Source organism: Varanus komodoensis, unplaced genomic scaffold, assembly GCF_004798865.1.
Source record: "Varanus komodoensis strain SLA01 unplaced genomic scaffold, ASM479886v1 scaffold57, whole genome shotgun sequence".
In the NCBI taxonomy this organism is placed as follows: domain Eukaryota; kingdom Metazoa; phylum Chordata; class Lepidosauria; order Squamata; family Varanidae; genus Varanus; species Varanus komodoensis.
The window spans coordinates 4,557,013-4,577,408 of NW_025336182.1; the positions used below are offsets into that span (position 1 = coordinate 4,557,013).

Here is a 20,396-nt window from a genome sequence, read left to right on the forward strand (position 1 = left end):
CCCTCAAATTTCCCCATGGGTGCTTTTGTCCCTGTGATATCAGATGCATTTGTCTGATGTTGATTCTGGATTTGCTCTTTTTCAGACCCTACTCTGAAAGATGACTTTCGGCTGCGGACCCTGTGGCCCCTGTGGCTTCACCTGCGACTCCCAGTGCCCCCCACACCACGTGTGGATCCGGTCACCTCCCTTCTGCATCACCATCCCGGGACCCATCATGAGCGCCTCCAATAACGACGCATGCGCCGTGTCCGTCGATGCCCCCTGTGGCTACGGTTGTGGAGGAGGCTATGGTGGCTGGGGTGGACGTGGCGGCTATGGAGGATGGGGATGGGGTGGCTGTGGTGGCTTTGGTGGCTTTGGAGGCTGTGGAGGCCGCGGATGGTGTTGATCACAGCATGCTGTGAGAAAGCTGCCTGGTAATGGAAGGATTCACCCTGGACCACAGCTGAGCCCGCAATCGGGAATGCTGAGCCCCCAGCATCACAGCCAAAGACGTGCTTGTGAAGCTCAGGGTTTGACATTCCAGCCTCGCCTTTCTGTTTCATACTATTTCTCCTCATTTTGTTTTTTTGTCCTCTGACATTGCTAAGCTTAGCCCCAGCACACAGTGGACTTGGCTCTCAGTTTCATGGCATCATTTTGATATTCTTCAAGCAAAGTAGCAAAAGGAAGAATTTCCTACCCATCCTAGCCAAGAGGTTGACCACATAAATGAGGACAAAACTGTGTTTGCGATCTATTGGGTAAGGGGCCAGAAGCCTTGCAAAGCTGTTTCCTTGGTTTTGTTCTGTATCAATGTTTCATTACAAATGTACATTCCCTGTTTCCCTTCCCCATCTCAATAAAGCTTCTTCTGCATTCAGAAAAAAAGACTCCTGGTTTTGAATTGATGGTGATAACAAGCATTGCACAGAAAATATTGATACCTCAATATTGTCCCGGAAAGCATCACCAATTGGATTGAATGGACTGTTTTTAGTTTTTAAAAAATATCTGAAGCAAAGCCTCTGACCAATGATGCACCTCAGGAAACTTCAAAATGTCCATAGAATCAGGGAACAGTAGAGTTGGAAGCACATGCACCCTCCCCTCCCCATATTCATTCCATGTGATGGACGCATCTTCTTCCACTCGGTTTCAAGCCCTCAGCTTGAAGTCTTCCTTCTTTAGCACCACTCTGCATGTGGAACGGCATCACAGCGTTTACCAAGAGACAAGATTATGTCTTTCCTTCACATGGGCACCTGATGCCGTGACTGTTCTGCTACATGTTCTCAAGAACTGATTGAGTGGCCCTCCAAATGGTGCAGCTGTTGGCAAGTTGGGAGAGGATGATGGGGATCACTACTGGGCGGACTTGGTGAGCAAAGGGAGTCAGGCCAAAATATGTACGAAATGTTCGTATTTGGAGAAATATGGCTATGCACATGGCTATGCATGTTCATTGGTTGTTGTTAGTTGCAAAGTCGTGTCCAACCCATCGCGACCCCATGGACAACCTTCCTCCAGGCCTTCCTGTCCTCCACCATCCCCCGGAGTCCACCTAAGCTCACACCAACTGCTTCAGTGACCCCATCCAGCCACCTCATCCTCTGCTGTCCCCTCCTCCTTTTGCCATCTACTCTTCCCAGCATTAGGCTCTTCTCCAGGGAGTCCTTCCTTCTCATTAGGTGGCCAAAGTATTTGAGCTTCATCTTCAGCATCTGGCCTTCTAAGGAGCAGCCAGGGTTGATCTCCTCTAGGACTGACCTCCAGGCCTTCCTGTCCTCCACCATCCCCGGAGTCTAAGCTCACACCAACTGCTTCAGTGACCCCATCCAGCCACCTCATCCTCTGCCGCCCCCTTCTTCTTTTGCCGTCAATCGTTCCCAGCATCAGGGTCTTCTCCAGGGAGTTCTTCCTCCTCATTAGGGGGCCAAAGAATTTGAGTTTCATCTTCAGTATCTGATGCATGCTCATGCAACCTTTATAAAAAACTTCCTCAAAGTTTGTTCATTTATTTTTATTTATTTATTTTTCGATTTATATCCTGCCTTTTTCCTACAAAGGGCTCAAGGCAGCTTACATCATTCTCCTCCTCCATCTTATCCCCACAACAACAACCCTGTCAGGTAGGTTGGGACGAGAGTCTGTGACTGGCCCAAAGTCACCCAGGGGGCTTCATGGCTGAGTGGGGACTAGAACCCAGATCGTCTGAGTCCCAGTCCCATGCTCTTAAACACTACGCCACACTGGCTCTCAGAAAATGTTGTCCATGTTGTGGACAAACTCAGAAAATTTGAGAAGTAGCACATCCGTGGTTAGAAAAGATAAGATAGAAAAAGAAACTAAAATCAAGAGATCCATCCATCCCTTGATTGGATGAGATAACACTTCAGTATGATCTTCTTGAGATCTGAATGCTACCCCTGAGGCAGGCACATTTCAGCAATTTGCTTTACCTCTGCTGACACAACACAGTAAAATCCCAGGCAAAAGCTATGTCCTGAAGCTAGATGTGTGCTTCTCTCGATGACTCAACCAAGATAAAATTGACTGCATGTTCCTTGTTTTCCCCACCCCTTTCAAACCAGATGAATCTGCCTTCCTGTTGGTGTTTTGTCTCTCCCACTTCATCTTGACACCCGTAAGAACAACAACACCCTGAGGGTGTGGGTCCAAATTGCACAATTATCCCATCCCTGGCAAACCGAACCAGAAGAGCAGCTGCCACCCATTTGCTGTGCTGAGTAACACCCTGCAGGCGGATGTTCATGGTAGAGGAGAGAAGAGCCTCTGGCTGGAAGAGCAAGCGCACAAGACTGTCTTGCATGGTCTGCTGTCTCTGGCAAGGATGCTGGCAAAAATGTGGGACACGTATACACACCTCTGCCATCCCATTGGCAAAACACAGAGCTTATTGTGGGAAGTTGAAACTCTGGGCTCTGCTGCCTGCCATATCCTTGAATCCTTGCAAAATGGGGTCTTGGGGAAATCAAGCATGGCTTCCATCGGCCTTACAAGGGTGAAAAGCATAGAGCTGGGAGGGACTTGGAGATCCTGCGGTCCAATATGCTTTTCAGTGGGGGATTCCTGCAAATTCACCAAGCGCTTTTCCAGCTTTTCCTTAAACACCTCCAGCAAAGAAACCCTTCCACTTCCTGAGCCACCCCACACCTTCCACAACTGGGCATCTTTTAGGTGTAGGAAGCCTTTCCTGTAGCTGCAGCTGTTTGGCAAAGGTGGATGAATCAGTGCTCGGAAGGGTCTCCCTTACTGAAACGGGCAAAGATTGAGGCTGAGGAGAGAAGTATCACCTACACCAGGGGTCGGCAACCCGTGGCTCTGGAGCCACATGTGGCTCTTGAATGCTTCTGCTGTGACTCCGTCTCTCGCGTCACAGCAGCCGCCGATCCACGGCCGCTGCAGGCACAGCACTTGGATAAATTGAAGAAAAGTTTCTGAAGAAAACCAAACGTTTAATGATACTTGGGTAGATTCATTTGCTTTTACTGCTGACGAACTTATGGGGTTTGCTGTTTAATGCATGGATCCCTATGGGACTGACTTTGACTCTTCAGGAAGCTGTTCTCCTATTCAAAACATATGAAAGGAGTCCTACTAGTTTATAATGTAAGATTAAAAATAACAGTTTTTAGTGACTGAGCAAGAGCTGCAGCTAAATCATACTGAAGATATACATAGCATTAAGGTAAAAAATGAGATATGCATTGTTATCTTCGTTTTAGATGTCCAAAGGGTTTTGCAGCTCCCAGTGTTTCTTTTTGTGCGGGAAATGGGTCCAAATGGCTCCCTGAGTGTTAAAGGTTGCCGACCCCTGACCTACACGAATGGGAAGCAGGTTGGCAAAACTTTTTCTAAAAATTCTGACTTTTTACTGAAGCTTTCCTGCTGCTCCCTTTGAAAATTGATTCCCCCAAATCCTGCACGTTGTTCAATACACACATTTGTAAGCATGCATGGATAGAAGTGGCAATGTTTCAGCAGCATGATGGAACATGCACTGAGGTCCTGTAGGTGTGGAAAGGCAGGCAGGGAGTGAGAAGACTCCATACTGCAATGTGAGACACAATACAATGTGAGACACATGGAGCCAATGGGGTGACTGGGCCTGTCACAGACGCTCAGCCCAACCTACCTCACAGGGTTGTTGCTGTGGGGACAAGATGGAGGAGGAGAATGATGTCAGCTGCTTTGAGCCCTTGGTAGGAAAAAGGCAGGATATAAATCAAAAGATAAATAAGTTGAGTTAGGGAGGGATACATAAAATGAAGCTGGTTTGGGGAAATGTGAGAAGGCTGCTTCCTTTCCCATAATGCCAGGACCAGGGCCATCCAGTGCAGCTCAAGGGCAGAAAATTTAAGCAAAACTGGCATGGGCTTTCCCGACTGGAAGCCTTCTAGTTGGCTTGGACTAGGACCTTGCTAAACCTTGTTCTACCTCATTTCTCCAGAGATATGAAATCAGAACTGACACACAGTAGATGTGTGTGTACACACGAACACTCATAGGTTGAGAGATTTCTTCATCCAGACTTCGAAACTTAGCTTTCAAGAGTCTGGCCTTGTACCCTTTTACATGCTGCCGTGCTGAACTGGAGTGTGACCTGGTGCAGTCAGACGGGCAGAAAAGGCAAGGGGACTGTGGCTTAGTGCAGGAGGTCTCGCCTTCAATCCATGGCAGTTCCAGGTAGGACTGAACTATCCCTGCCTGGAATCTTGTACAGCGGTTGCTGTCAAGCAGTGCTGGCAACACTGGGCCACATGGAGTTTGCCTCAGTATGGGACAACTTCCTGCATCCCTAGACTGGGGTGAGGAACAAGGCACCAAACCACATGATCAAGGCACATTTAGGGATAATGGGGGGCAAACTGCAGAAGCCACAGAGGCTGCAGATCTTCTGGGCAGAAATTCCAGGCAGGAGGAGGAGGGGGGGGGGGCGTCCTTAGTCCCCTAAGGACTGAGCCGAGATGGAGATGGTCGAAAACTTTGTTTTCCAAGCTCTTGGATAAGGAGTTGCCACTGCTCACATCTCTATTCATATTCGGGTGGAACGAACTGGAAGGGCTCCTTGTTAAAGTGAATGTGGGAAAAATTGAAGCTGACATCTTCTTCCTTAGCATCCTGGGGCTTTGAGTACAGAGCTGATAAAAGCTTGATTTTGAACCTTCGCATGTACAGCCGTGTTTGCGGTGCCGAATTAGCGCTGCCACGTCTCCCCACCCCCTCGTGACTTCTTCATAGCTTTAACAACTGCATCAGACGAAAAGCACATGGCACCCTCCTTGCTGGAGACAGCTGCATCTATGGAATTAGGGTCAGTAGAGATGGATGAAAATACTATTTCAGTTGGTGGGTGATATGCCTTGGCCAAAATGTGCACTTTTTTTCATCTTTGTGCGGTTTAAGAAGTGTAGAATGTGAGGGAGTTTTCCATCCTTAGGCTAAGACCTGTTCAAAGAAGCACTGTGGCACATGGGTTTCATGGACACCTTTATTGCTCTGCAAATGCATTCATGTACAAGACCATAAAACCAGCAACTTGTTTCTTGTTTACAAAGCAAAGCAAAGCACATGGTGATGGGAGGTGTTCCAAAGAGGGCTTTGCAACCCTGAACATTACTTATAAATTTTCTCCAGTAAAAAGGCATCTGGAAATGGATAGATTTGCGCTCGCTTTCCCTTCCAGTGCGCCAACCCTCCCCCCCAGGAGAGATCAGTTTCCCCAGCCAGAGCCCCACCTGGAGGAGGGGGAGGGGGAGGGGGAGGAGGAGGGGAAGCCAGGGTTGCCCCAGCTGCCGTAACCTCCACGGCCACCGCATCCTCCATATGCACCAGGACCACCATAACCACTGTAGCAAACCAACCCGCCAGAGCCCCCGCGGCCCCCAAAGCTTCCATAGTTTCCGTAGCCAATGAAGCCTCCGTTAGGTCCGTAGTTGTACGGCTCACAGTATCTGGGGCGGGAGTTCATCGGGCCGAAAGAGCTTCCGTAAGAGGGACCTGATGGTTCATGGCCGGGTTGGTCACTGGGACGTGATGATGAGAGGCCATGGGTGCTGTAGTTGGTCATTGTTCAGTCGCCAAGATTTGCCTGAAATCAAGGCAGAGTTAACATAAAAACATGAAAAGCAAGTAAAATGTGGGAAGTCTCCTTATCTCTGTCTGACAAGGGTCAATGGACAGACAGGATGAGATAAACTGAGCTTAGGTTCTTTTGTTCCTTCCCTTCTTCATCATGCAAGATTGCATGAACTTGTAAATGTTTCGGTTCCTCTGCCCCGATGTTGTTGTACAGAAAGAAAAGACAGCTCTCCCAAGAGGTGTTTTCCAGATATTTTGGATTCCTCTTCCCAGCATTCCGAACCATTGACAATGCTGATTGGGACTGATGGGAGCCGCCCAAGTCCAAAACATCTGGAGGACCTCAAGTTGGGGACAGATGGTCTAAGAACCTTTCTGGATCAGCCCTGAAGTCTGCCACACCCTATCTGCTTGGACAGTCTCAGTAACATCCAACCAGGTGTTTCCAGGAAGTCCCAACCCCAAGGCACCAATGCAATATTATTCTCCTCCCCTCGATTCCTAGAAAGCTGTTTGTTATCTCTAACACTATAGGCAGAAAACAGAAAATGCTGTTCCTCACACCGAATTCCTATGATCACACAGCATTCCTGTTCTCTTCTGCCCCACAGCTTGTCAAATGATGTGGCTGGCATGCCTTTGCAAATCCAGCTGCTAATTTGAAAAGCAGGGATGCACGGACTCGGTACATGGAAGGTGGACAACTTAACTCACCACATTTTCATGCAGGCTTAATTTCATAATTCCAGACTGTCCCTCACTGAACTCAGTGACCTTTTCAAAGTGCTCTTTCCTACATTTGCTATTTGAATTTTTTTCAGTGAAAGCTGTGTATGGGATTTCATGAAAAATTAACAAGAAACATCCTCAAATTTGGGAACATGAAAAATTGGAACACATTTCTAAAAATCAGTTTCACCCAATTTCTCAGATTTCCAGCAATCAACTCATTCCTTCTCATTTCTGCAAGAGGTGGCCATCAGTTTATTTAAAAAGAATGCATGAAAGATAAGGTTTCATGCACAGTTTTCCATATTAACTCTGCACATTTGAAAAAGGAGGTGGCTGTCCTAACTTTCAGAAGTGCAGAAATAGAAGGCTTACTGCCTTCTAGTTCATCTCTTTGCATAATCCTCTGGAGGTGCACATTTTGTTATTCTGAGAACCATATAGATCTTTTAAATTTTACCCAGCACGGACAACAGATGTAGGGGCCAGAATGATTTAAATCAAAATAGCACAGCCGAAAAAAGGTGACTCCCACTCTCTCAGCACTGACCAGATCCTAGTTAAATTCCCAGGCTCTTTCCATACATACATAAATATTAAAGAATGAGTGGGTTGGAGGGTCATGGGACTGAAACCACATCCTGCTCTTGCCTCCCCCCACCACATTCTGGAGAACTAACGCAATGGGGATCACAGTATCTCGTTCATTCATCCCTTTGAGAAGGAAAGGCACCCATGGATAGCAGAACAATGCAAAAAAGCACATGGCTCTGATCGGATGCCGGAAGAAGCAATTGTTCAGCATTCCACCTACATTTCTGCAAAAGAAGAAGGACAAGCACCCTTCTTTTCATAGCAGGCTCCCTACCAGCACCTCACATAGCTCACCAAGAAATTTGGGATTATTTGTGAGATGGTCATGCAGAAATGTATACATAAAGCTCCAAGAAGTTACCAAACAGTATTCCCTGAGTATTATTTCCTCCCCTTTTCATTTGAAATGATCAGATCACACCGGACTTACCCAAATGTTCCTGAGAATATAAAACCTCAGATGAGAGCCAAGGAAAGGTGTTTGGAAGTGTCTTGACGTGGAGATTCTTTTATACTCTTCTAGTCGTCAGCTGTGTGGGTATAAAACATTCTCCGCTTGCAACTTTCACCTTAATTATAGGTGCAAGGTTGTTGTAGGCTCCACGCCTAGAATAGCCTGTTCTTGCCACATCAATGCTTGTTTGTGCTCATTAGGTTTTGCTCATCCTCGCTTCGGAGAATTTTTAGATGGCCTTTGCTCCCCCCCCCCCATGCACAATAACTCCCTCTCCCTCACTTTTGAAACAAGTAAACAAGGTTTGGCAGAGAATCTGGAGTGTGGGGGGAGTCGCATGCAAAATTCTCATAATATTTCTTCCAGGGAACAAATTCCAACAGCTTCGTGGGACCAGGGACGGCTGGGAATCAACTGCGTCAGTGACGATCGTGTCTCCTCTGCTTCTTGGCTGTTTAGTTCTTGCTTCTTTCGACTGCTAAGTGGCCATGGCAGCAACTAAGGTGAGCTTCACTTTCCATTTTCTCAATGCCCCAATTGGGTTGCTGTGGCAAAGAGGATGCTGGCCCAGATTAAACTGGCTTGGGGGGCAGATTGCCTTCTCCCCTCCTGCCTGGAACCAAGCCTTGAGATGAAGAAGATCCGTAAGCTATTTGAGACTCCACCAATCCCCAGCATTCCTGACCATTGACCATGCTGACTTCTGGAAACAGAAGTTCAACGTTGCTGGAGATGGACCTTATTTGCTTTTCAGAAGAAAGCACCAGCCAGACCTTGGTGCAAAAGAACTGCTTGAAAAGGCCCTGGCTGAGCCAGAGGTTTCTGTCAAGGATTCCATCTAAGCTGAAATGTACACCTGGACCTGCTCATTTCTTGCCCTGCCAAAAACAAAGCTTGATTTTGACAGTCCATGTGAGAGGGAAGGTCCAATTCTTGTTCAGCGATAGGTATGTAAGAAATCCTCGCTGAGCTACAGCAAGTCAGCCATTAGATACGGATCAACCGTCTACTTTTATCTATTTATTAAAAGCTTTTATATGCTGTCCCATTGTACAAGATCTCAGGAGGGATCTTGCTCAGGTCTACTTGCTCCAAATTGATATCTGTTCCACCACAACAGTGTATGAGAAAGTTGTTTGCTCAGAAACTTTGTGAAAATATCCGATTCACAACCCCAAATGCGAGCCAGAACACAATTCTGAAAGATGTCCGTGCTTTTTTGAGCTACTTTCGGAATGGCACACTTTTATAAATGGATGCTTCTCAAAATGTGCTTCTGAACACCTCACCCCCTCCATCTGCATTTCCATGCTTTAATCTATGATAGGTGAAAGGCACCTCCCCACTCAACCAGGGAAAATACGCATTTTTAAAATGTACTTTCTATTGGGGAAATATTCACTTTAAAATATGCATTTTTTTCTGACCCAAGATGTGATCAGGGAGGGGGGGAAATGCTTACATTTGGAGACACACACGAGGAGAAATAAGCAACGGGGCAGACTTGGGAGCACTGCAAGCGTTTCAGCTTTATACGCTCACCTGTTCCCAATCTAGTAAGCACCTTTTCATAAGCACAGCAAGGCAGTTCCAGATATGCCATCCATGCTGGTGATTATGATGCTGATGATGCATTCAAAAGCCACAAATGCAGACATGGCCATACCTTTGGAGATGCTCAACACAAGCCTTTGGATGTCAGCTATTCTGTGGATATACATATATTTATCTGTCTATAAAAAGGGAATTGTAACACTCATGGGGGAGATGAGTAGAGTTCCTCATAAGAAGCATAGTACCATCTATAATTAACTCTTTAGATGTGGCTGTCTTGTGAAATTACCTTTCACTACAAAAAGAAACATGCTTGGGAAGCAAGAGCAGCATCCACCACAAGCTGTTAAGAGACTTTCCCCCCTCTTGTAATCAAGTTTGCAGTTTCTTGCCCTGGATTTACTGTGGTGAGAATTTCAGCAGCCAAGAGCCAAGTGTGCGATGCAAGAGCTGTGCGTGGAAGCTGCAGTGCTGGGAAAGGCACACTGTGGTTCAAAGAAAGGGTGGAAGGCTGGGGCTCCCCCTATTCATGCTTAGAAGAAAAGGTCCACCGCTCCCAGCAAGTATAGAATATTAAAGAACGAATAAATATTCTACAAATGTAACACGGGGTAGTAATTGGGCCAGGACAGTGGTCAAATGAGAAGATTCATGGAGCAACAAGACCCCCAAAGATCTGTACTGGATCATCCCCCAGCAAAGCTGAACAAATGGACAAACCAATGAGAAAAATTTGTTTCAGGTCTTTTTTGTGCTTGCTGGACTCAGCATGGACCTGGACACCATCTGCGGTCAAAAGTTCATACATTTCTGAGCTTGCAGCGGAATTCATAGACTCCCCCCACCCCTCTTCCCCAAAAAGCAAAACAAAAAGCAGAAGAAAAAGCATTTAACAGTATTCATGTGTCTGAGGCTAACCAAGTTCATATTTCCCATAGTTAGATGCCTCTTCTGAAATACACACACAAAGAATCCACTGGGGAAGAATGCATTTCAAAGATGTGATTGACAAACGTTTTGAAAAATATGCAGGGGAAAATACATAGCTTTTCAAAGGGAAAAAACCCAACCCCTAGGCTGAACCTGATACAGCTTTGAATTGCTATGAGCAAGGTACAATTCAGAAAATCTGAGTTTTGTTGATTCCGGCATGCCTAATGACTGCCTTTCTGCCTCCACTGAGACCTCTCCATTCCCTCACAGAAATTTCTTCCATTGCTTTCCTGCTTCCCCAGAGGAATTTATTTAAGGCAGGAATAAGATGATTCATGCATCTGCTTGACTGAAGATGTGCATAAGCAAACATCCTTACTCTTCTGTAGGGTTTTTCCTTTGCTGTCAAGACTTTTGTGGACAAAGGAAGAGACAAAGTTTATCCCTTGATCTTCCCATTTCTTGGGTCTGGGATCCACCCGGTGGTGCTCTAAGGGAAAGATGGGTGGACACAATAAATATTTTTATGAAGCAGTAACAGAGATAGGATAATGACTGCAAACAACCAAAGGGAAATTATAGTGCATCAGGGCATGTTTTGTTGTGAGTCCAGGGTTTGTCTTAGAATCCCAAATGATGCTCCAAGCATATAAAAAGTGTTTGGCACTAAGGAGAGTCCAGATTTCTCTCTTCCATTGAACTCCTCCTCTCATCCTTGGAGATGGATGAGTCAGAACAAGCTCCATGATTAGTTTCTAAAGCAACATTTGGCCCAAATTTGGTACCAGGCCAACATGTTTTGATTATGTCTATGGGGCAAGCAGCTTGATGGAGGGGTTGAAAATCTGCCTATCATGGTTAGTTTCCCATTCCCATTTCCCGCTGAGAAGGGGCAGCTTAACATAGAAACAGAGCAAGTCAGGAGGGGTCTCCCCGGCCATCTAGTCTGACCCCTGGCTCCAGAGCCTTGACTTTGCATATGGAAAGTCACAGGTTTGATTCCCAGCAGTGGGGCCTAGTGGTTAAGAGCAGAGAACCAGGCCTCAGGTGATATGAGTTTTAGTCCCCACTCAGCCTTGAAGCCAGCTGGGTAACTTTAGGCTAATTGCAGTGTCTCAGCTCAGCCTACCTTACAGAGTTCTTGTGGTGACAAGATTGAGAGCAGGAGGAGGAGGAGGATGCAAACCACATTGAGTTGGTAAGAAAAAAGTGGGATAGAAATAAATAAAACAAAAAAAATTGAGGTAGAGCTGGAGAAAATCCTGCTTGAAACGCTGGGGCAAGGATGGCTAAATGAGCAATATTTAAGATTGCCTGGACTTTCACTGCATCACCCTGGCGCTCAGAGTATGATTCATGTATGAGCTGAACTCTGCTTTCTCTGGACAGACAGCACATTGAGCAGCAACTGAACGGGAGAGCATACAACACTTTCCAAATTTCTACAATTGCCCTCCATAGAGTGCAGCTGACTCAGTCAAGCCAGAAAGTTTCCATAAAGAAGTTTGCAGAAACCAAACAGGAAATCAGAAGCAAGATGTGCTCCTCAAGTTTCTTTCATCTGTAACCCTGAGATTTCATTTTATGACTGTATCATAAAATGCATTCTAATTGCTACATCTTGGGGATGCTTTTCTCCCACTGCATGCATGTGTGTACACAAATTGGCCTCATGCATACTAGCAATCAAATTCACATGCCTTCCACCAAACTAACCTCTCTAATACAGGGCCCTAGAATTCCTGACAGTGTGTTTTTGAACCCTACAACAATATACAGACTGTGATGCATATTTTCTTCAAGTACTGCTTTGCAATATTCAGTAAAGAGCCTATGTCAAAGGAGAACTGAATCTATTTCTCTCTCACACACACATACACAAACTCACATGTTTGAGAGTGCAAATCTAGACTACTCTTCTATGAAATAGAAAGGGAAGAAACCAAACCCCTTACCCACAATTCAGCTCTAGCCTGACAACCAAGCAGCAACCTACTACCCGCAAGACTGAGGACTTATATAGAGCCAATGCCTGACTGGCCAGCTGCAGCTGGGACTGCTCCTTCAGTGGCTACAGCTGGGATTCCTCCTCCCAAGTAGCTTGTAAGTCCCTCCCAAGTAGACCTCAGGCAAACGTTCTTCTGGCTCAGGCAAGGCAGCTCTGCAACTGGGCCAGCAAGGCTGGGGTGGGAAGCGGTGGCCCTGAGGCTAGTCACAAAGGCAGAGGAACGGCCCTAGCAAGGTTCACCCACAGACAGACAGCGGATTGGCCAAAGGTGATGGAAGAGGACCTGGGTGGGAAGAGTCCATGAGTGGAGGAGCATCTGATTCCCCCAGAATTCCCTTTGCAACACTGCTATATTTTAGCATTGTTTGTAGGGATTTTGGAGGTGGAGGAGACGGCCTCCCTCAGTGGAGAGAAGAGAAGGGGTGTGCCCCACAAATATCCAAAGAGGAGGCTAGTTCCACAACTCTTTCCCCCTCAGTCACCACCCTTCCCACCCAACTGGTTGTCCTCGCTGGACAATTGGTGTCTCATGTTGCTCCCAGCAAAGCTGATGGCATAAGAAGTAGCGTCCCTTCACTGAAGCTATTTCTTGACTTTTGCATTTCAACTCATCTTCCATCATGAACATGACTTCGGGAACCCCTCACCACTGCCACCACTAGGTAGCCGGCCGGGGCAAGGACACGCCTTGTGTCTCTGAAGCTTGTGCTGTGCGGGGGAACAGCTTCACGCGGTTGCCTGGGTGGCTGTGGAAGTTGGTGATCTGGTGGTCACTGAGGGAGGATCTGCTGCATTTGCTGAAGCTGCAGTGTGGCCTTCAGAGGGGGCATCTGCAGAAACTGGAAAACGATCCCAGTCTCGGGGGCTATCGGTGGCTACTAGCCTTCTGAGCTACGAGCTACTGCCTTCAGCAGAAGTGGCATGCCATTTGCCGGTTGCTAAGGAGCTTGGGTATGAGGGCATCTGGCACCCATTCCGCTGGAGGGATCCTGTGGGCAGCTGGCTTGGCATCCTCTGTGCAAGGTGCTGGATTATATGGTCCTTTGCTCTGATCCTGCAGGACTTTCAATGTTTTTCTGCCCTTAAGCGTACCAACCTGCATGAAAGATCTGAGTAATATAGATAATAAGGAGGCTCCTGGTAGATGCCTTCTTGGATTCCAGGGCTCTGAATTACCTGGTCTCCTCCCCACCCCAGCACACGTACACACCAACCTAAATCAATATTTTGGGAATCCTGCAATGCTTTTATTTTGGATTTCATGTTATTTTATTTTTCTGCAAGAGGAGTCTCTGCAATTTTGGTTGCTTTGCGTCTTTTCTGTGATCTGCATCACCAATCTGGGATGGAAACATCTTTCAGCTTCTCTTGTTCCTGCCTCATTCTCGGTGCTTTGGCTGGAACATGTTCAACAAGCTTTGTGAATAAAGAGGAAATGCTCATATTTCATTATGATTGATTATGAATTGCGAGGAAAAGGAACGTTTGTCCTGGATGAGAGGTGCGCATGTATCACATTCAAAAAAGAGGTTTTCTTCTCTTTGTGTCCAGGGAGCTTGGGAAGTAGGGTTGACAGAGGAGAGTCTGGGCTGCGTGGGAGAATGAATTCAGCTGTCATTTAGAAATATCTCTTGGAGAAAACCAGTGCAAGCTATGGGGAAGTTGAACAGTCCCCCATCTCTATCAAAAATGTTCCTGAAGCATGTCCAGGATTGGCCAATGTGTGGATGAGAGATTGTGAAGGTATCCCATGTGTGGAGCTTCAAGTTTCACAGAACAACATTTGGCTATGACTAATAAATACCCTCAATGAAACAGCATATGGGGAAAAAACCTCGGTGCCATCAAAACAACCTTCTCACCTAGATTGCGCCTTTGCTCTATTTTAGCTAGGCACGTGATCCACCCAGATAGAGTGTACTTTAGCGCCATCTAGTGACTGAACCATGTAATGGCATGGTCCCAGCATTCTCCAACCTCCAGGTATTTTGGATGACAACTCCTAGGATTCCTGACCATCAGCTGAAGTGGCCAGGACCAATCAATGGGAGTTGACATCTGAAATACCCAGATGGTGCCAGTTTGTGCAGGGCATACTACCCACACAAATAGTAATGTGGACAGTGTGACACATCTGAAAGCACTTTACAGGGTTCCATTATCTGAACTGCTCTGGAGATGTTCCTAGTTAAACTAGGAGGCAGAAAGTGAGGAGTGTGACTTGCGGAGAATCCACCAGCACATGGAATGGAGATGGACGTACCCACCCAGATTGTATCATCCATTTGAAATACATCCATATGAAACTGAGAACGTGGGCAGGGCGTGGTTTTCTATCATGGTCAGAGAATCATCCATCCCTGGGGGATCACCTCTGTGTGCCCTCTTCAGTTTGGGTAATATTGTGAACCGTTGATGGATCTTCTTGCGAAGTTCTGGATTCTGGGTGTGTAACAATGCATTCAACTCCATTCTGTGTAAGTTTCATGGATGATCCGGCCACCACCTCCCATTCGCTACTCTTTAAGGTAATTGGATTTTGAACAAATGTGCTTGCATCCACAGTCCTGCCAGTTTACTCTCCTGAAAATGCACAAATACCCCCAAAATGGACATTTTCATGTTTTAAGGTTTTTGCCTATGGGAGAAAGACACATTTTTGTTTGGGATCTCTCTGTGTGTTTTATTTTTGGAATTCTATTATGAAATTTGCCTAAAATAATGAAACGTTTTTTAAAAAGTTTTGCACCCCATGAACTTGGCCTAACTTAGGAAAAATTAGTCTCGTACACAATCCATGAATTTGATTCTCAGAAGCTTAAGCTCATTAGAGTCTGTGACAGATTTCTCTGACATGCCGATAAACTACCTTGATGTTTTCCCTTAATTTTTGTTTTTAAGCAGCTTCCAATTAACTCAAATTTGTATCACCTGTTCTGCTGATTTTTCCTTGTTATTCAAATAAAAAATGTTGTACCAATCCTGTCTTTATATCCATTGTGCAGCAACATGCACAAATGAAGTTATATATCCAGAGGGGATCATTATCCAAATTACAGTTTTGAGAAAACAAGGAGAGGAAATGCTGGAGTGGGGAAGCAAAGACCGCAGGAAATTATTATGAGAAATTCAGTCAGTCAGTCTAATTTACTGCAGTCAATAGAAGCTGAAACATAGACACATAGAAACAGAGCGAGTCAGAAGGGGCCTCCCAGGCCATCTAGTCTGACCCCTGGCTCCAGCCAGCTCCACTTATGACATGCCCACCATGTGCATGTCCAGCCTATCTTTGAAGACCCACACCAATGGGGCCCCAGCCACCTCCCATCGAAGCCCATTCCACACCCTCGGGGTCCTAACTGTCAGGAAGTGCTTCCTGGCATCCAAATGGAACCTTGGTTAGAAACATAGAAACAGAGCGAGTCAGGCCTCCCGTGCCATCTAGTCTGACCCCCGGCTCCAGCCAGCTCCTCTCACGACATGCCCACTATGCACATGTCCAGCCTATCCTTGAACACCCGCACCGATGGGGCCTCAGCCACCTCCCGTGGAAGCCCATTCCACACCCTCGGGGTCCTAACCATCAGGAAGTGCTTCCTGGCATCCAAATGGAACCTTGGCTCCCTGAGCTTTGCTCTGTTGGAAAAAAGCAAACAGATCGAAAGTATCACAGAAACACAATTATATAGCTTTCCAGTAATCACACATTAATCACTGCCCCCCATTTCAAATATTGAGAAGTGTGCTTGTGAGTTGGTCCATTGTTCTCACTACCACAGATGGAAATTTAGCCATCATTTACACCACTGGGATAAGTCTCTTCTTTCCTTCCTGCAAGATTGGTCTGTAAGTGGCCAATTGCACCCAACTCCACCAAAGAACCTACAGAAGGACATGCTCTATGGATTCTACCTCCTGATTTTAACAAGAGCATACCTCTGAATAGGTGGAACATGAATGAGCCAGGAGTTCTTAAGAGCATACCTAAGAAAACCCATGCTGGACCTGACGAATGGTCCCCCTAGTCCAGTGTTCCTAAGGTTACCTTACATGGAGTTTGCCTTTTCAACGGCCACCACACACTGGATCAACATCTTCATCAAGCTGTTTACCACAACCCCGCCACAACTCTTTCTTGACCAGTTGCCACTAGCTCCATTGTCATCTGTTGCCACGTGGATCACCCTCCAGGCATGGAGGACAGCTTTGCCATGAGCAGAGAGAAGAGCTCCTCACACAACTCAGATTGCTCAGTGTGACTGATAACCTTGAGAACTCAAGGCACTACAGGTGTCTCTCCTCTTCACATGTCATCCTTTATGTGTCGAAGGCAATGAAAACGACCACACTCACAGGGGAACACTCCCTTTCTCAGTATAGTTGCTACTCACAGGTCAGGAATGCCTAAACAGGCTTTTAGAGGATGCCAGCTTAGGTCTGTTATGGGTTAATAAGCTACCACAGATTTCAGAAGGGCCACTCAAGGTGTGACCCAGTCTAGATCCTAAATTCCTGAGTAAAATAACTTATTATGGAGAGAATGGTCCTCCTTCTTTCACACTGGCTGGGTTCAGACAACATAGCTCTCACCCAGGGCTGAGTGTGGGTGTTGAACAATGGATTGCTGTTGGAATGTGGGTCATTAGAGTTCCTGGACCCAATTGCACCAAGTAGTTATGGGTTGTTAACCACAAGCAACCAAGGAAGAGAATTTGTCCTTTGGTTTTGAATTGTGCTGGTTTGCAGAGTCTCGCAGGAATCTGCATGCTCCGGAGCTTATGCTTATGTGACTATTTTAAGAGTTTCATTGTACTGGATTCAAATTGTGTTCCCTGGAAAGAGGGGAGCCCCTCATGTTAAGTAAGTGAGGAAAGGAATGTTTACTGTTCCAGTTGGATCCTGAGGAAACATAGCTGCAATTTCTCTGGTGATTCATCATTTTGATGAATCATGCTTGAACTGAGAAGCAATTATGGCTTTCTTGTTTCTTTCAAATGAGGCTATTATTAAACTTGGCTATGTGGGATTGTGGGAACAAATTACAAACAACACCCAGCACGACTTGACATGTGTATGTTGCTGACAATTATTTGCAAAGCCTCCTTGGAAGACCTTTGATCTGAAAAACCCTTTCCCTTGGGATGATGGCTCTCCGCTCCCCTCCCCTCCCCTCCCCTCCCCTCCACTCCAAATAATTGCAACATGTTTTAAAATAGCCATAAAGATGCCTCATCAAGCACCTGTTCTATGATGCAAACACTAGCTGCCTCTTGCAGATGTGGTGTTAGTCAGTGCTGGTTCAGCACTATGGAGAGCTCAGAAGTTCTGAGTAAAATCCAAAGTCGGATGAACTGCTCTGTTTACACTGAAGCCACCAGCCTTCAGCTGTTTCACTTGCAACACCCAACTGCCTATTGGTTTAATCATGCCATCAATCCATTCAATAGTTTGACAGTCAATCGTAACTATACAAGAATTACAGAACTTTACTGTCGCTGAAGAAATCAAAAGATTTCACATTCTTTGGCTCAGTCATTAATTAGACGGGGGACTGCACCCAAGACATTCAAAGGAGACTGAGACTTGGAAGGGCAACAGTGAAAGAACTAGGGGGAAAAACCCATAAAGTGTATGGATGTTTTAGGTCAAGGTCATCCCAGGTATTGCCTTCCCAATCACAATGTATAGATGTGACAGCAGGTCAGTGAAGAGAACTGAGAGGAAGAAAATGGATGGTGTTTGTAACATGATGCTGGAGGAGATCTTTGCAAATACCCTGGACATACAGACAGACAAACCTAGATCAAATCAACCCAGAGCTTTCCCTAGAAGCAGTTGGACTTTGTGGATGACATGAGAAGGCAAGACTCCCCGGAGAAGACAATCGGGTTAGGGAAAGTCAAAGGTAGAAGATGAAAAGGAAGACCAAATAGGAGATGGACTGAATCCATGAAGGAAGACACAGCCTTGAACTTGGAAGAGCTGGTGGGGCTGTCATGGACAGAACTTTTGGAGGGCTTCCACTCATAGAGTCACCATAATTCAGAGATGAATTGATGGCACAGAACAACATGTCAAGCACAGGACAGTCCTGTTCACATCAGCTCAAAGTAAGCCCCATTAAGTCTGATGGGACTTCTCCTCAGGGAAGCATGAGGGTTCCAGCATTGGCCTTGTGTAGAATATGTTTGGCTATATCTGCCTTCTGTCCCAGTAAAAAGATAGAGATAATAAATAGGCAGAGAGCGATACAGATGTTCAGAAAGCACTCAAAAATCATGCAAGGTTGAATATTACCTTGACATTTCCCATTCTGAACAGGGACTCTAATTAAGAACACATGCCTTGCACCTCCGTCACTGCACAGTGGTCCAGCCATTCCGCAGGTGGTCCCTCCCCATCCATCTCTCATTCACAGCAGAAGCTCTGTGGGAAATGTCCCCATGCAGAGGGGAAAGGTGCACCTTCTGGGGACCACACCCAGAATCCCCAGCAGTGCCCATTAAATTAACAGATCAGAATGAGCTTTGGGGCAAAAGCAACCAAGAGCCTGAAATGGAAGCACATTGTGTTGACCAGTGTTATTGTAAGCCGCTTAGGAAGGCCTTAGGAAGGTAGCCTATAAATGCGCATACAAATAAATAGATAAGTGAGCCCAGCAGAAAGTTTTGGGGGGGGGGTGCGACTGAGGGTGCCTCCAGTGCCCCCTCCCCATAAGCCAATGAGCACATCTCCTTGTGTTTTGGTAGGAGATGGCAGTCCACAGCAGAGTTTGTAGGCTTCCAAAACTCTTTGCAAACAGTAATTAACGCTTTATATGTTTGAGAGACTATTACTAGGGACCTCAGCGGCTTCTTCCCAAGACTTAATGGGCTCTGCTGTTATTTTTGTTCAACAGTTTGCTGTGCAATTAAGAGAAACAAAGAAACAAACATGTGCTAACCATACGCATCTCTGTGAGCCTTGGGAATTCCCTTGGGTTGCGACATATGCTGTGAAATAAGGAACGCGGGAGCCTGGTGGACACATTGCTGTTGTCCTGATTAGTCAGGCTTTGTTGCTAATCCATGTCCCTATTTTGGGGTGGCTGAACCAACAACACATGCTAGCACGTCACCCGGAGTTTTGCAGTTCCTTTCTGATGAGTCTCAGGGAATTAATTCCCAACATGGAATTCAGACAGAAACTTCTCCATTGTGTATCTGTGCCAACCGTCTTTCATTTCATTGCCTGTTCATTGAGAAAGCAGATCTGCTTCTCACAAATGCATGTATTTGCAAGGGCAGGTTTTTGCCAATGCGCATCAGTCTAAACTTTTTAAAGATCCCTTTGGAACTCATAAACCAGATTCATAGAAATCCAAATCCACCTGAACAATTGTAGATTCCACCTACATCCCTAGCATACTCCAAAACTCCTGATCTGCAACAGATGCATTATAGAAACAGAGCGAGTCAGAAGGGGCCTCCCGAGCCATCTAGTTTGACCTCCGGCACCAGCTGGCTCTGCTCCCGACATGCCCACCATGTGCACGTCCAGCCTATCCTTGAACACCCTCACCGATGGGGCCTCAATGACCTCCCGTGGAAGCCCATTCCACACCCTCGGGGTCCTGACTGTCAGGAAGTGCTTCTGGGCATCCAAATGGAACCTTGGCTCCCTGAGCTTTGCTCCGTTGGGACATGTCCTGCCTTCCTCTGCAGGGGAGGACAGGTCTCTGCCCCCCTCCGTGTGACATCCCCTCACATACCTGTATGTCACCAACAGATCCCCTCTGAGTCTCCTCTTCTCCAGGCTGAAGAGACCCAGTTCCCTCAGTCTCGCCTCATACGGGATCCTGTGCAAACTGGCCACCAACCTTGTGGCCCTATGCTGCACTGACTTCAACCTGGCTATATCCTTTCTGTAATGAGGGGCCCAAAACTGAACACAATACTCCAGTTGCGGACGCACCAGAGTCGTGTAGAGTGGTAGTAATACTTCTCTTGATCTAGAAGCCACACTTCTGGCTATGCAACCAAGGGTGGTGTTCACCCT

The 20,396-nt window shown here is 46.4% G+C and overlaps 1 protein-coding gene across 1 annotated transcript in view; it reads left to right on the forward strand.

Moving 5' to 3' along the window:
• Nucleotides 1-257: 257 nt before the first annotated feature.
• Nucleotides 258-20,396, forward strand: part of LOC123032898 (claw keratin-like) — a 65,416-nt gene continuing 45,277 nt past the window's right edge. Inside the window, exon 1 of the mRNA XM_044449076.1 lies at nucleotides 258-403. Coding sequence (XP_044305011.1) covers nucleotides 258-403 — 146 coding nt within the window. The remainder of the gene's footprint in view (nucleotides 404-20,396) is intronic.